General features: G+C 43.4%; 1 protein-coding gene across 1 annotated transcript; it reads left to right on the top strand.

Annotated features, from left to right (window-relative positions):
* Nucleotides 1-14,137: 14,137 nt before the first annotated feature.
* Nucleotides 14,138-15,175, top strand: LOC109156880 (uncharacterized mitochondrial protein AtMg00810-like; the record flags this gene model as incomplete). Its single annotated transcript, XM_019304797.1, has 1 exon — nt 14,138-15,175. A coding segment is annotated over exon 1 (1,038 nt), but the record flags the coding sequence as incomplete, so codon positions are not given.
* Nucleotides 15,176-15,283: the final 108 nt, after the last annotated feature.

Raw genomic sequence — 15,283 nt, 5'->3', positions numbered from 1 at the left:
TCACTGTCCTTGGAATACCAGAGTCCATACTGTATCGTTCCTTTAATGTACTTCAGAATGCGTTTTGCAGCTATCAGATGAGATTCCTTTGGATCAGATTGATAGCTTGCACAGATTCCTACACTGAACATTATGTCTGATCGACTGGCTGTTAGATACAGCAGACTGCCTATCAAGCTACGATAGACTGTGTTATCCACTGATACACCAGTTTCATCTTTCGATACTTTTGTAGAGGTGGAGATAGGTGTTTTGGATGATTTACATGATTCCAGATCAAACTTTTTGACAAGATTCTTAGCATACTTCTCTTGTGAAATAAAGTATCCTTCAGAACTTTGCTCGACCTGTAGACCTAGGAAGTATGTCAGTTGACCAACCATGGACATTTCAAACTCTTCCTTCATCACTTTTACCAACTCATCAGTGTATTTCTGCAGGGTTGATCCAAACACAATGTAATCAACATAGATTTGAGCTATGGTTACATGACTTCCAGTAGTTTTTAAAAACAGAGTTTTGTCAACACTTCCGCGTTTATACCCATGTTGGAGCAAATACTGTGTCAGTCGTTCATACCATGCCTGTGGGGCTTGTTTAAGACCATAGAGAGCTTTTCGAAGCTTATAGATATAAGAAGGATGTTCTGGATCTTCAAAACCCTTAGGTTGAGCCACATAGATATCTTCATGGAGATACCCATTCAGAAATGCTATCTTGACATCCATCTGATATAATGTAAATCCCAAAATGCATGCGATAGCCAGCAAGATTCTGATTGACTCGAGTCTAGCTACAGGAGCAAAAGTCTCGTCATAGTCAATCCCTTCAATCTGAGTGTAACCTTGAGCAACTAACCGAGCTTTGTTTTTGGCTATATTCCTGGCTTCATCAGTTTTATTTTTAAAGATCCACTTCGTTCCAATTATGTTGACATCATCAGGTCTTGGTACAAGATTCCATACATGATTCCGCTCAAACTGATGTAGTTCCTCCTGCATTGCCTTGATCCACAAATCATCCTGTAAGGCTTCTTTGACATTTCTGGGTTCTATCTTTGAGGTATAGCAAGCAGACCCAGATATTCCTGTCAGATTATTTCTTATTCTGCTTCTGGTCTTCATCCCATATGATGGATCTCCAATAATGTTGTCTGATGGATGGTTTTTCTGAGTTCTGGTGGGTTTGTCTTTACCAGCATCATTCATGAGATCTATCTCTTGTTCCGAACTTTCTTGATCTTCATCTGACGATTCTTGTGGTTTGAGTTGACTGTTGTTATTACTCGCATCTGGATCACTTAGAGAAGACTCTATCACTGTTGAGTCTACTGATTCTTTTGGGTTGTCATTGATAACCACGTTTACTGACTCCATCACAGACTGAGTCCTCTTGTTGTAGACTCTGTAGGCACGACTGTTCGGAGAGTAGCCAAGAAAGATGCTCTCATGACTCTTGGGTTCGAACTTCCCTCTTTGTTCTCTATCGGCCAGCACATAACACTTTGTCCCAAACACATGAAAATATTTCAAATTTGGCTTCTTTCCCTTCCAGATCTCATAAGGAGTTTTCGTTGTTCCTGGTCTAAGGTAGACCCTATTTATAGTATGACACGCTGTGTGAACTACTTCAGCCCAGAAGCGTTGTGGCAGATGTGAGGCATGTAGCATAACTCTAGCCATTTCCTGTAAAGTTCGATTCTTTCTTTCCACTACTCCATTCTGTTGAGCAGTTCTAGGAGCTGAGAACTCATGTGATATACCATGCTCGGAGCAGAAGTCTGAATATAATGAGTTCTCAAATTCCTTTCCATGATCACTCCTCAATCTCTGAACTTTTATAATGGACTCATCCTTCTCCTTCTGAATTCTTATGCACAGAGTCTTAAAGGCCTTGAAAGCTTCTGTCTTTTCTCTTAGAAAGTATACCCAGCTGTATCGAGAGAAGTCGTCTACACACACAAATATGTACTTCTTTCCCCCAATACTTTCAGTCTGTGTTGGCCCCATGAGGTCTATATGGACAAGATCTAGGCATTTCTCAGTGGTGATACCTCTTACTGCTTTGTGTGGAGTTCTGATTTGTTTCCCAATTGCACATGCGCCACAGATTTTTTCTGGATCAATTATGATCTTAGGTACACCTTTTACTGCATCCAGTTTTATCAGCTTATCCATATCTCTGAAGTTTATGTGACCCAGTCGTCTATGCCAGAGTTTTGATTCATCAGATTTGGATAGATGACAGGCAGTTTCATTTGTCAAAACATAACAATTGTCTGACGACCGAGTTCCTTCCATGACAAGTTGATTTGCTTTGTCACTAACTCTGCAGCAGTTACGATCGAAGCACACATTCCAATTTTGATCACACAACTGACTGATGCTAATTAGATTTGCTTTCAACCCACTAACTAGCAGGACTTCTTCTAATTTAGGTAAGCCTGGTACATTTAGGATACCTTTCCACACGATCTTACCTTTTGGTCCATCTCCATATGTTACAGCTCCACTGCTAGGTTGACCAGCCATCAGACACTTAATATTTCCGGTCATATGTCTGGAACATCCACTGTCGAAATAACATCTAGCATCAGTTGTAGATGCATTCAGAACAATGGTGGGGTAGCAGATAACTTCTGACTTTCTGACCCAAACCTGTCTAGTGAATGGTGTAATAGTCTTATTATGACATTTTTCCTTCCTTCGATCTCTTTAGAAAAAATAACACTCAGGTCGAGTATGACCTTTTGTTTGACAGTAGTGACAAATGGGAGTGTAATATTTAACTTTGACAATCTTATTTTTGGACCTCGAATAATGAGATTGATGAGTTGATCTGGCCAGGTCAGTATCAGTTTTATGATCATACCTCCTTCCCTTGTTTTGTACTGACTGAGATGACTGTCCTTGTTCATACCTGTGATCAGCAGTGGTCTTAGACATTCCCTCTTTGATGAACTTTGGTGCGTTATTCAAAGATTCTCCTTGTTCAAATCCCAGACCCTTTTTATCATTAGGATTTCTGCCAGAGTCTAGAATCTTATCTAAGGTAGATGTGGTGTCCATCATCTAGATATTTTTCTTCAAGCTCTCCAATTCCTTGATTAGTTTTCCATCTCTGGACCGTATCTGAGTGATGAGATCTTCTTTTATGACCAGTTCTGCATTCAATTTCTTTAGAAGATCATCTCTTTGCTTCAGCTCGTCATTCAGATTCTTATTCACTTTCACAAGTTGTTCCCAGCTAGTAACAAGTTTTGCAAATTCTGTCTCAAGTTGAGTATGTCTCTCTTCAAAATCATCAGTTGATATATATGATTCTTCATCAGATTGATCTCCGTCTGACTGAAGGTCTGTAGCAGTAAAGAAAGCTACAAAGTTTCCTACATTATCATCTGATTGATCATTTGAGGTTTCCTCCTCATCATCACTAAGAGTAGCTACAGACATAGCCTTTTTCCTTTTAAGATATGTTGCACATTCAGCCTGTATGTGACCGTATCCTTCACATTCCCTACATTGCATTGACCGATTGAGGGGTTTTCCTGTGTCTGTGGAACTGTTTATGTTTTGTCTTGATCGCCCAGTCTGAGATTGATTGTTTTGTGAGAAAGGTGCTGTTTCTACCTTTTGATATGAGGAGTTGTTGCCTTTGTATTGTGTCCTGGTAGGCTGACCTTGACCCTTTCTGTTGAAACCTTTTAAAATTTTCTTGAAGTTTTTGGTTAGAAGAGCTAAGGTTTCATCATCTATGTCGTCTATGTCAGATTCTCGATCAGCCTCAGCCACAAAGGCAACCGACTTTCCTTTCCTGTTGCTTCCAATATCATCATCAGCAAGAACTTCCAATTCGTATGTGTGTAAGCTTCCCATGAGTTCTCCTACAGTCTTCTTTTCCCAACCTGTGTGTTCCTGAATAGCAGTTACTTTCATTCGAAAACGTTTAGGTAAAGATCTAAGGATCTTTTTGTCCACCCTCTCATCAGTGAACGGTTCCCCAAGAATTGAGGCTCGGTTCATCAAGTTCTGAACCCTACTGTGGAATGTTGAAATGGTTTCGTCTTCAATCATTCTGAGCGCTTCAAATTCTGACAGAACCATTTACAGCTTTGACTGTTTGATATCACTGGTTCCTTCAAATCTGGTTTCAAGAATTTCCCATACCCTTTTAGCCTCTTTTACTCCTGTAACAAGCGTAAAAACAGATTACACCCCGGGGCGTTTTTGGTGAAAAAGAGTCAGTGGGGGGTAGGTGGGGGTAGGGGACCCGCCACGTACCCGCGGCCTTCTTGGGCAACGCCGGCAGCGGGCAGCTGCCCGCCGGGCACCCGCTGCCCGGATAAGCTACCGCCGGCGGGTGATCCCTCACCCACCGGCTACCCGCTGGTTTGGACCCCAATTTGGGATTTTGGCTTCCCCGTTTGATGTTCCCCCGACCCCCGTGGTGTCCCAACGGACTCCGTCTATCGTGCCTATGTCTAGTTTGATATTTCGGGTACCGTTCGTAGGTTGTATGAGTCTTATATATTGCATGGTAGTTGAATTGGTATCCCGTTGACCTAGGTGAAAGAAGTATGAACCCTTTAGGATTATTCTTAGTATGTGAAGGATCACGCATAGGTTTTGTTATACGCTTTCTCTCCCTTCCCAATGTGTTAATGTGGGTTGCATGTGCTTGCTATGTGTTATGTGTGCATGATACCCCAATTCGGTTGCGATCGGATTGGTTATTCCTGAGCTGCGGTTCAGAAGCTGGCTACGGTCAGATTTACACTCTTGGGCTGCGGTCCACCGTTTGGTTGCGATCAAACGTTTCTACATGAGCTGCGGTTCATATTTCTTGGCTGCGGTCAGATGACATACTCTTGGGCTGCGGTCCACTGTTTGGTTGCGATCAAACTATGATGAGCTGCGGTTCATCGGTCGGTTGCGATCGACCCCTCCGTGGTGCGATACGGGGCAGGGTGCTGCGGGGCCGTGTCAGAGCTATATGCGCTGACCCTCATGTATGGGCATGCGATTGGTCCTGTGGCGCCAACAAAGTGTGCTATGTGATGAGATACGGATGAGTTGTTGTTATGAGTGCCTTGGGGATGTGACTATGGGATTCATACTGGGAATCGTATATATTGGGTTATGATTATTAATTATGCCTATCTTATCTGTCTTGCCTGTTGTAAACTGCATGTGCTTGGTATAACTGCTGTCTGTGCTTAGCCCTATCTGTGAAGTCTATCCCTGTTTTAAAAGCTAGAGTTCGTAGGGTATATCTTCATGTCCAAAATGGTTTTCGTATATCTATATATATATCTATATGTATTGTATCTCAACGCGTTGGTGTGGGTTACAAGCATCTCTCGCTGAACAGATATATTTGGCTTTCAGGCACAGACGAGTAGATCACTGGAGCGCGCTAGAAGCTTGGGGCGTAGCTTAGATAGTTTTCCCTTACGGCCTGCGTGCCATGATTTAGTATTGATACTGATTGAGGTTTTAGAAATTAGCCTGTGCACCCGAGTTCCCTGGCTCGGGTGTGGCATAGCACCCCGTACTCTTGTATCGTATTTTGGGATTTAATGAGATTCTATCTTTATTATATAAGTTTTAAAAGTCTTGAAAATCTGGGGTGTTACACCAACCTTGTACCTTCTTTCCAATCATTACCTCCAGGACCCCTGTACTTCTTAGTCCAACCTTATTCCCCCGGGACCGTCGTCCCCCACCAAAGACCAACAACGAAAACCACCAATCACGGCAACACATACCCGGATAACACATGTTATCCCCCAAAAACGTGGACCCATCACTCAGGCCACAACTCCATAATTACGTCATGGCCACCACGAGGACCGCTGCAATACCTTGGTGACTAGTGTCCCATACCACTAATCGTGCAATCCAGGTAAAGCCACACACGCACCACAACTCAACAAGAGTCAAACAACGGATCACAACGAAGGTATGAAACATACTCAATCAAGGAACGGGTCACAGCCCAACAACAACAAAGATGGATAACACAAGTTATCATCAACCAAACGGAAGGTACAAACCAAACACACGCTAGCATTTGGACAACAAACTAGCATACTTATCAACGGGGAAACTCAAGATAGTTCCGAGGAACACACAAGACACCTCTTGGTCCAACGAAACACAATGTTGAACACTTAGCACGATTCAAGACTCCAAAGTCCTACATGGATACCTACCATATGTTTCTAGACGTACGAAACATCAAGAAGACACTCAAATAGTTCAACAAAAGAACAACGGGAAGTCAAAAGACCAAATACCGAGTCAAACAAATCACGGGGAACAAATCCCGATCCAACTCCACTCATGTACCCGCGGGTGGACCCACGGGTAGTGCCCCACCCGTGGTTCCGCCCGCGGGAACACATTCCCACATGGCCTTGTACCCGCGGGTAGGCCGGCGGGTGTTGCCCCGCCCGCCGTTCCGCCAGCGGGAACATTCCTATTCCACAACAAATGTTTTCGGGGATTTTATTCTCTAAACACAAATTCAAGTCCAAAACATGGCAAAACTCACCAAACACAACAAAATGACTTGAACCATGGAAAATGCCAAGCAATGACACAAAGGAACCCTAAACACAAGCTCTAGATTTGCAATATCACAAGCCAAATGCATAAACCCTCACATTTCATAGCAAAACACATGTAGGATCCAAGAAATCACATATAGGTAAGCAAAATAGGTTTTGTAGAGCATGGGTTACCTCTTGAAGACCAAAAGACTTCACTTTAGACCACAACAAGCTCTCCACAAGGCTTACTTTCCAAACCCACTTCAAGATTAAACCAAAAGATCATAAAGATCCTACCTTTAAGAAAAAGACAACTAAGATGGAACCAAAAACACAAGATGAACTTAGATCTTACCCTCCTAGATGCCCAAATAGGTGAAAGGTTGAATCTTGGAAGCAAATCTTGGAATCTTGACAAGGGTCTCAACTTGGATTGGAGAATAAGCTAAACTTCTTTTCTAGAGAGAAGGTAGAACTAATTTCTAAGAATTGTAGGGAATGAAATGAAGAAGTCTTCTAGGTTAGGTTACAATACTAACTCTTGGTGAAAAGACAAGGATACCCTTACTAACCCTTAGAAAATGTAAGGAACAAGGGAACTCCCCTCAAAGCTCAAGGTACAAGCACAACTTTAAGGTTGACTAGTCAAATGCTAGTCCTTGAGTATTAAAAATCAGGATTTTAGGAATTAATTCCTCAAATGAAATAGGATTAATTACTTAACTAATCCATGGATTCAATGTGGATTTTTGGGGTGTCACATCCTCTCCCCCTTCAAAGAAGCTTCGTCCCCGAAGCTTGGGTACGACGAATTAAAAGCAAACGGTGAAAGGAAACGACATTGTGACAAGAAGTTCAAGAACAACTCTTTTGGCCAAAGACTCCAAAAGAACTCCCAAGGATTCCAAAGCAAAGAAGAAGGCATTTCAAATTCAAGGATTGGCAAGAGGTTAACAAACGGATAGATTGAGCATCAAGAACTCTAGCCTCAACACAACCACCAACTTCTAGACAATAACCAAGAACTAAACTACTAACTCCAAACACCAACTATCAAACTAGCTAAACAACAAGGCAACAAACAAAACAAGCAAGCACACAAAGCACACAAAACAACCTATCACTAAGCTAACAACGGCTAAGAAGGGAAACAACAAGGTAAAAGGCGAACGGGATTACCGCAACACAAGCTAAAACTCCTCACTCTCCGACTCCTCGGCCTCTTCGGACTCCTCTTCATCTTCGTCTCTATGGCTAGAACTGGCTTCAATCTGGTCCAGCCTCTGATGCACTGCGACGAACTGCGCTTTCATAAACGCAAAGCCTTCGGCGATCAAGCTGTTCTGCCGACGAAGCAAGGTGACGACGTCATGCTCCCTCTTCGTGTGAGCTTCCTTCCTTCTCCAGCTTTCCTAACTGTCCGAATCACTTTGTTCAACTTCGGCGGCCTCCGGTGCTCCTATTTCTTCCTTTTGGTCTGCTTCCTCCTCAGCTTCTTCGTCACCGCCCAAACTCTAGACTGCGAGGCTCAACTTCCCGTCATGGATTCCAAGCTCAGCAGCTAACTCCGCCCGCTCATCAGGTGCTTTCCTTGCAACCTCTTCTAGCGTGATGTACTCACCATCATCCAACCTAAATAGATTACAACTCCGGAAATTGGTGGTATCCAACACCATCTTTCCTACGGCCTTCGGGAGGCAACCATCCACACTAACACCTTTCTTAACCAAGATCCAACTCAGCACCATCCCATACGGCAAGCTCTTCTGATTGTGATCCCGGCAAAACACCATGTGTTGCATCATCAAAGCAGGCAGGTTGAATTTAACCATATTCTTGAGGCAAAAGGCAAATGTGCACTCCAACTTACCCAACAAACTGCTCTTGTTGTTATTAGGCAACAAACAATCCGACACCAACATCACCAAGATCTTTTGCTCCGCAGACAACCACTTCTTTTCCGGCCTAGAGGCTTGAGTGAAACCACTCGTACGGCCCAACAGATAGCTCAAATAGTCACGGTAACCCATGGTATCCGTACTAACCCAAGAATGGCCACTGTACTGAGCCACTCCGGTAGCAGACAAACTCAACAACTGAGCCAACTTCTTCTCAGACAACACAACCTTCACACCTCTCACCTTAGAGGTGATCTCCAACTTATCGCCCTCCTTTGTCACAACCATGTGACGGTAAAACTCTTTCACCAAACTCGGGTAAGTCTCGGCCCTTATGGCGAGAAACCCATCCAACAAAGAACTCGGAAAAGATGCCGGATCAAAAGCTTTACCTTCAAGAACAAGGTAATGGGTATCCATCCATTCTGCTTTCCTTGCCAAACTTGACCTTCTAGGCATGATTGAAGATGACCCAAAGCTCAACAAAAACGACCCAAGGCTCCTCCTTTTTCCTCTCTCTCTCGCTGCTCTCTCTCGCTCTCTCTCTCACTGCTCTCTCTCTCTCTCTCGGCGGCACAACTCCGGTGAACAGCGATGGCGGCGATGGACGGCGGCTCGGCGACGGGCAGGTGGTGGTGGCGGGTTGCAGATGAAGCTACGGGGAGGGGGTGGGTGCTTGGTGGTTCACGGGTAGGGAGGGAAGAAAGAAAAAGAGAGTTTGGGAATTTAGGGATTTGGGTGAAATTTGGGAAAAAGATGCTTTAATTTGGGGATTTGGGTAAATTGGGAATTTATGGTTTAGATGGAATTAAAATTGGTTAGGTTTCAAGAAAGATAATTGGCTCAAGGGGTTTAGAGTTGGGTTGACAAAGATTAGGCTTGGGTTCGAAACTCAAAGGTTATAACTAAACATTAGGCTTGGCTTTTAAGCTATACAAGGAAAGGTTTTTTGTATGAATTTTGCTATTTTCCAATTCAAAGAATACTTGGAAAATTTAGGAAGTGCACAAGGAATTGTTGTAAGAACAACCAAGTACAAGGATTGTAGAATTGACCCAAATCGCAAAACATGACAAGGATGGATTGCTAACTTCACAACGAAGCTCATATACCAACTAAAGAAATCACTTAGCAAGAAGAGTCTACACTAAGCCTCAAAAGAGAGTTGCTATCAAAGAAAGCGTACCAAGGATTGCCAAGCAAGAGACAACTATGAAACACAAGGTAACACTCAAGATACAACGAACGCGATGATTCTGGAGAAACAAACAAGGATAGGCCAGAAGAAAGGGGTTACCTGCCACTTCATCCTCCATCAAGCCCTCTGATTCAGCCTGAGAACGCGCCATCACCAAAACTCTTCCGGGTGGCCTAGCTCCGACAGCTCCGCGACTCGAACTCCCTCCAGGTGCTCCTCCGGCTCTCGAGGGTAGCGGCAACACTCTCTGACCGGCAAGCTGGGGACACTCTGCGACTTTGTGACCACGATCCCCGCATCGGAAACACCTAAACACCTGGCCATAACAATCATGGCCCGCGTGCACCTTCCCACATCTTCGACAAGCAGCCGACTTAGCTTGATCCTGATGCTTCACCCTGATAGGTCCTTGAGAAGAAGATGACACGGCCATAACTTGAAAACTCAGCCGGGGCTTCTTGAAGGTGGAAGAACCTCCGCTCTCAACATTCTTCCTAGCTAACTCAAACGATCCTTTCTGAAGCTGCTGAACACGATACAGATCCACGGCACACAGATACGCATCCTTAAGGGAGCTGGGCCTACTCACCATCAACGTTTTTCGTGCCTCATAATTTAGACCGGTAACGAAACACTCAACCTTAGCAAGCTCTGTAGGCACAAGCATCCTCGTGAAGCGCGCCAACTCTAAGAACTTCTTGTGGTATTCGACCACAGATAAGGATCCTTGCTACAGATGAAGGAACTCATCAAACACCCGTAGCCACTCTTCTAGGACTACAGGGTCTTCCTCGCCAGCGAAGGTTGGCGGCCGATGCCCCAACACCAAACGACCTACATCGCGATGCCCAGCAGGGGGAGGAGGCGGCACAGCTTGATTGTTGTTCAGCAAGGCTTCACTGAGCGTCTGCATCGTCTGCGTCAGCTGATGGAGATTCTGAGCGAGCTGCTCGTTGGTCGGGGTCTCCGGGGTGCGAGCGCGGGGGCGAGGAGGCATCGCAAACTTCTACAACAACAACGAGATTACCAAAAAGAGCAAGCAAGCAAGACAGAAAGCAACACACATCTCACCGCACAACCTAGAGTCCTAAGCCTAACACATAGCTTCTTAAGGTCGCTTAGAGGTCTCAGAACACACTTAACCACTTAGAAAGTCTAGACTTAACCCTTCCTAGGCTCAAACCTAGGCTCTGATACCAACTGTAACACCCCCCAAACAGGACCTATATAAAAGCCTTAACACATGCAGATTAAACGACAAAACAAACACAGCGGAAGATAAAACGAAACTGGATAAAAGAAATCAAACAGAGTGTCACGCCATGTCTACCAAACACGGTAAACGCTACGACAAACAATCTGCAAGTGTATACATCTATCCCAAAACATCAGTCTAACTACATTGGCGCACAGGCCACAAAAGCAAGGGTAAAGGTGCTAAGCTACCAGGCTCTAGACATCGCGCTCGTCTAAACATCACCTGAAAGATACAAAGATAAACATTGGGACGACCCCCGATCAACGAATAACGCTGGTAACCCACAAATACCGCTAAGTATCATATATAGATAGATATAAGTCATAAAAAACATTTTCGAAACGGAATACATATATATAAGTCAAAACCAAGATCAACAGTCAACACAAGACGCATCACTCACAAGGATAACACGGGAACACATCCCAAACCACAAAGGTTAACCACACGCAAAGGATAAAGACTCACCCAACGGCAACACATGCCAAAACAACACAAGCCTCCGTGAGTACACACGTCATGAGAGAAGATCACACAACGCCGGCTTTACAAGCCCTCGCAACATCACCCATCACGAGTTGGTATGCCTTCTTTATGCCCTGTTCCAACCTTATGGCTACCCCCACCTTGTACCTTCTTTCCAACCATTACCTCTAGGACCCCTGTATTTCTTAGTCCAACCTTATTCCCCCGGGACCGTCGTCCCCCACCAACGACCACCAACGAAAACCACCAATCACGGAAACACATGCCCGGATAACACATGTTATCCCCCAAAAACGTGGACCCATCACTAAGGGCCACAACTCCATAATCACATCACGGCTACCACGAGGACCGCTGCAATACCTTGGTGACTAGTGTCCCATACCACTAATCGTGCAATCCAGAAAAAGCCACACACGCACCACAACTCAACAAGAGTCAAACAACGGATCACAACGAAGGTATGAAACATACTCAATCAAGGAACGGGTCACAGCCCAACAACAACAACGATGGATAACACAAGTTATCATCAACCAAACGAAAGGTAAAACCACACACACGCTAGCATTTAGACAACAAACTAGCATTCTTATCAATGGGGAAACTCAAGATAGTTTCGAGGAACACACAAGACACCTCTTGGTCCAACGAAACACAATGTTGAACACTTAGCACGATTCAAGACTCCAAAGTCCTACAGGGATACCTACCATATGGTTCTAGACGTATGAATCATCTAGAAGACACTCAAATAGTTACACAAAAGAACAACGGGAAGTCAAAAGACCAAATACCGAGTCAAACAAATCACGGGGAACAAATCCCGATCCAACTCCACTCGTGTACCCGCGGGTGGACCCACGGGTAGTGCCCCACCCATAGTTCCACCCGCGGGAACACATTCCCACAGGGCCTTGTACCCGCAGGTAGGCCGGCGGGTGGTGCCCCGCCCGCCGTTCCGCCCGCGGGAACATTCCTGTTCCACAACAAATCCTTTCGGGGATTTTCTTCTCCAAACACAAATTCAAGTCCAAAACATGGAAAATCTCACCAAACACAACAAAATGACTTGAACCATGGAAAATGCCAAGCAATGGCACAAAGGAACCCTAAACACAAGCTCTAGACATCTAGTAGAAGGCTTGCCAGATATTGTCTTCAAGAAGGACCAAGTGTGTGATGCATGTCAACGCCGAAAGCAAATCAAATCATCATTCAGATCAAAGACACACGAGTCAACGTCAAGACCGCTAAGCTTACTACATATGGACTTATTTGGACCGGTTGATCCAATAAGTGTAAGTGGTAAGAAATATACTCTCGTTGTTGTTCATGATTTTTCTAGGTACACTTGGACCGTGTTCCTCAAGAAGAAAAATGAAGTTGAGCAAGTTCTACCCAAGCTGTTGAAGCAACTACAAAATGAGAAAGAATTGCAAATATCAAAAATACGAACGGATCTTGGAACCGAGTTCGTGAATGGAGTTATACAAGCTTTTTGCAATTCACATGGAATTTCTCATCAATTATCTACCGCAAGAACACCGCAACAAAACGGTGTTGCCGAAAGAAGAAACCGGACGCTCAAAGAAGTCGCACGAGTGATGATTAGTGCTACTGGTTTCCCGAAACGCTATTGGGCGGAAGCTATCAACACTGGTTGCTATACCCAAAATTGAAGCATGATCCATAAGCAGTACAAGAAGACGCCATACGAGCTATATAAAGGGAGAAAACCAAATATTGGTTATTTTCATATTTTTGGATGCAAATGTTTTATTCATATTAATGATAAATTGCATCTAAAAGGTTTTGATGAGCGTGCAGATGAAGGAATTTTTCTAGGATATTCGACTACCAGCAAGGCGTTCAGAGTTCTGAATAAAAGATCAATGGTGGTTGAAGAATCCATACACGTGGTATTTGATGAAAAATCACAGATCAAAAATGATGCACTGGACGAAGAAATTGCACAAAATGGTAATAGGTGTCATATTGATTTTTGTGATACTAATGATACGTGTGAAGATGATGTTTTGCAGGGAATGGATGAGTTGGAAACTAATTCTCTAGAAAATCCCATCCCTCATCTAGAAGAAGTTGGAAATTCTTTAAATAATAATTTTGGGAGTGATGCCTCACATGGGAATGAGGATGCAGTACGGGTTAGAGATCCAATTTGTGATCAAGTTGCATGTGAAGTTGGTAATCAATTTCAAGAAGAATTAAATAATGAAATTCGAACCAATATTGGCAGTTCACAACAAATGGATCCACCCAGTACCGTGCACCCATTTCAACCAGATTTAAGATGGCTCAAAAATCATCCTCCAGAATTAATTATTGGGAATATTCATGAAGGCGTGAAAACGAGATCATCTACCATGGAAGCATTGTTCACGTGTTATCTATCTCAGATTGAACCAAAAGAAATTGACAATGATCCGAATTGGATAAATGCTATGCAAGAGGAGCTCGATCAATTCAAAAGAAATGATGTTTGGGAACTTGTTCCAAGACCAGCGAACCACAATGTTGTAGGAACCAAATGGGTCTTCCGGAACAAAGCAAACGAAGAAGGTGTGATTGTTAGGAATAAAGCAAGGCTCGTTGCAAAAGGATACTCTCAAGAAGAAGGAATAGATTTTGATGAAACTTTTGCACCAGTGGCCCGACTTGAAGCAATCAGAATTTTCCTAGCCTACGCCGCACACAAAGATTTCACTGTTTATCAAATGGACATGAAAAGCGCATTCTTGAATGGTCTACTCGAAGAAGAAGTTTATGTCGAACAACCCCCAGGTTTTGAGGTAAAAGGCGAAGGTGATAAAGTCTACAAACTTAAAAAGGCATTGTATGGGTTAAAACAAGCACCTCGAGCTTGGTATGATACTTTGTCAATGTTCTTGATAAGCTGTGGATTCACCAAAGGCCTTGTTGACAAAACTCTATTTAGAATTCAAGATGGTGATCATATTTTATTAGTGCAAATATATGTTGATGATATTATTTTTGGAAGCACTAACAATTCTTTGTGTGACAAATTTTCGAAACTTATGCAGAATAAATTCGAAATGAGCATGATGGGTGAATTGAATTACTTCTTGAGCTTACAAGTCAAACAACTGAAAGAAGGAGTATTCATCAATCAAGCAAAGTACACCCGCGACTTGATAAAGAAGTTTGGCCTTGATGGAAAATCATCGATCAAAATTCCAATGAGCACATCAATAAGGCTAGACAAAGATGAAGATGGAAAAGATGTCGATCAAACAAAATATAGAGGAATGATTGGTTCTCTTCTATATCTTACTGCAAGCAGGCCGGACATTTCTTATTCTGTGGGAGTGTGCGCAAGATTCCAAGCAAATCCAAAAGAAAGCCACCTCACCGCAACAAAGAAGATCATACGATATCTGAAAGGCACAATCAATGTTGGATTATGGTATCCAAAAGGTGCACATTTTACTCTAACGGGTTTTTCATATGCGGATTTTGCAGGTTGCAAAATAGACAGAAAAAGCACTTCCGGGACATGCCAGTTCTTGGGGGGAAGGCTTGTTTCTTGGTTCAGCAAAAAGCAAAATTCCATCGCAACTAGTACTGCCGAGGCCGAATATATTGCTGCAGGAAGTTGTTGTGCGCAAATTTTGTGGATGAAGCAACAATTGAAGGATTACGGAGTTAATTGTGATGACGTTAGTATTTATTGTGATAATACTAGTGCAATCGCTATCACTCACAATCCGGTGCTTCACTCAAGAACCAAACATATCGACATTCGACATCATTTTATAAGGGATCACATTGAAAAGAAAAATCTGAAGATCGAATATATCCCTACGGAAAACCAAGTTGCTGATATTCTCACGAAGCCTTTATGCGAA

Source organism: Ipomoea nil, unplaced genomic scaffold, assembly GCF_001879475.1.
Source record: "Ipomoea nil cultivar Tokyo-kokei standard unplaced genomic scaffold, Asagao_1.1 scaffold0117, whole genome shotgun sequence".
Lineage (NCBI taxonomy): Eukaryota > Viridiplantae > Streptophyta > Magnoliopsida > Solanales > Convolvulaceae > Ipomoea > Ipomoea nil.
The sequence above is the reverse complement of the archived record's forward strand: the minus strand, read 5'-3'. Positions and strand labels throughout refer to the sequence as shown.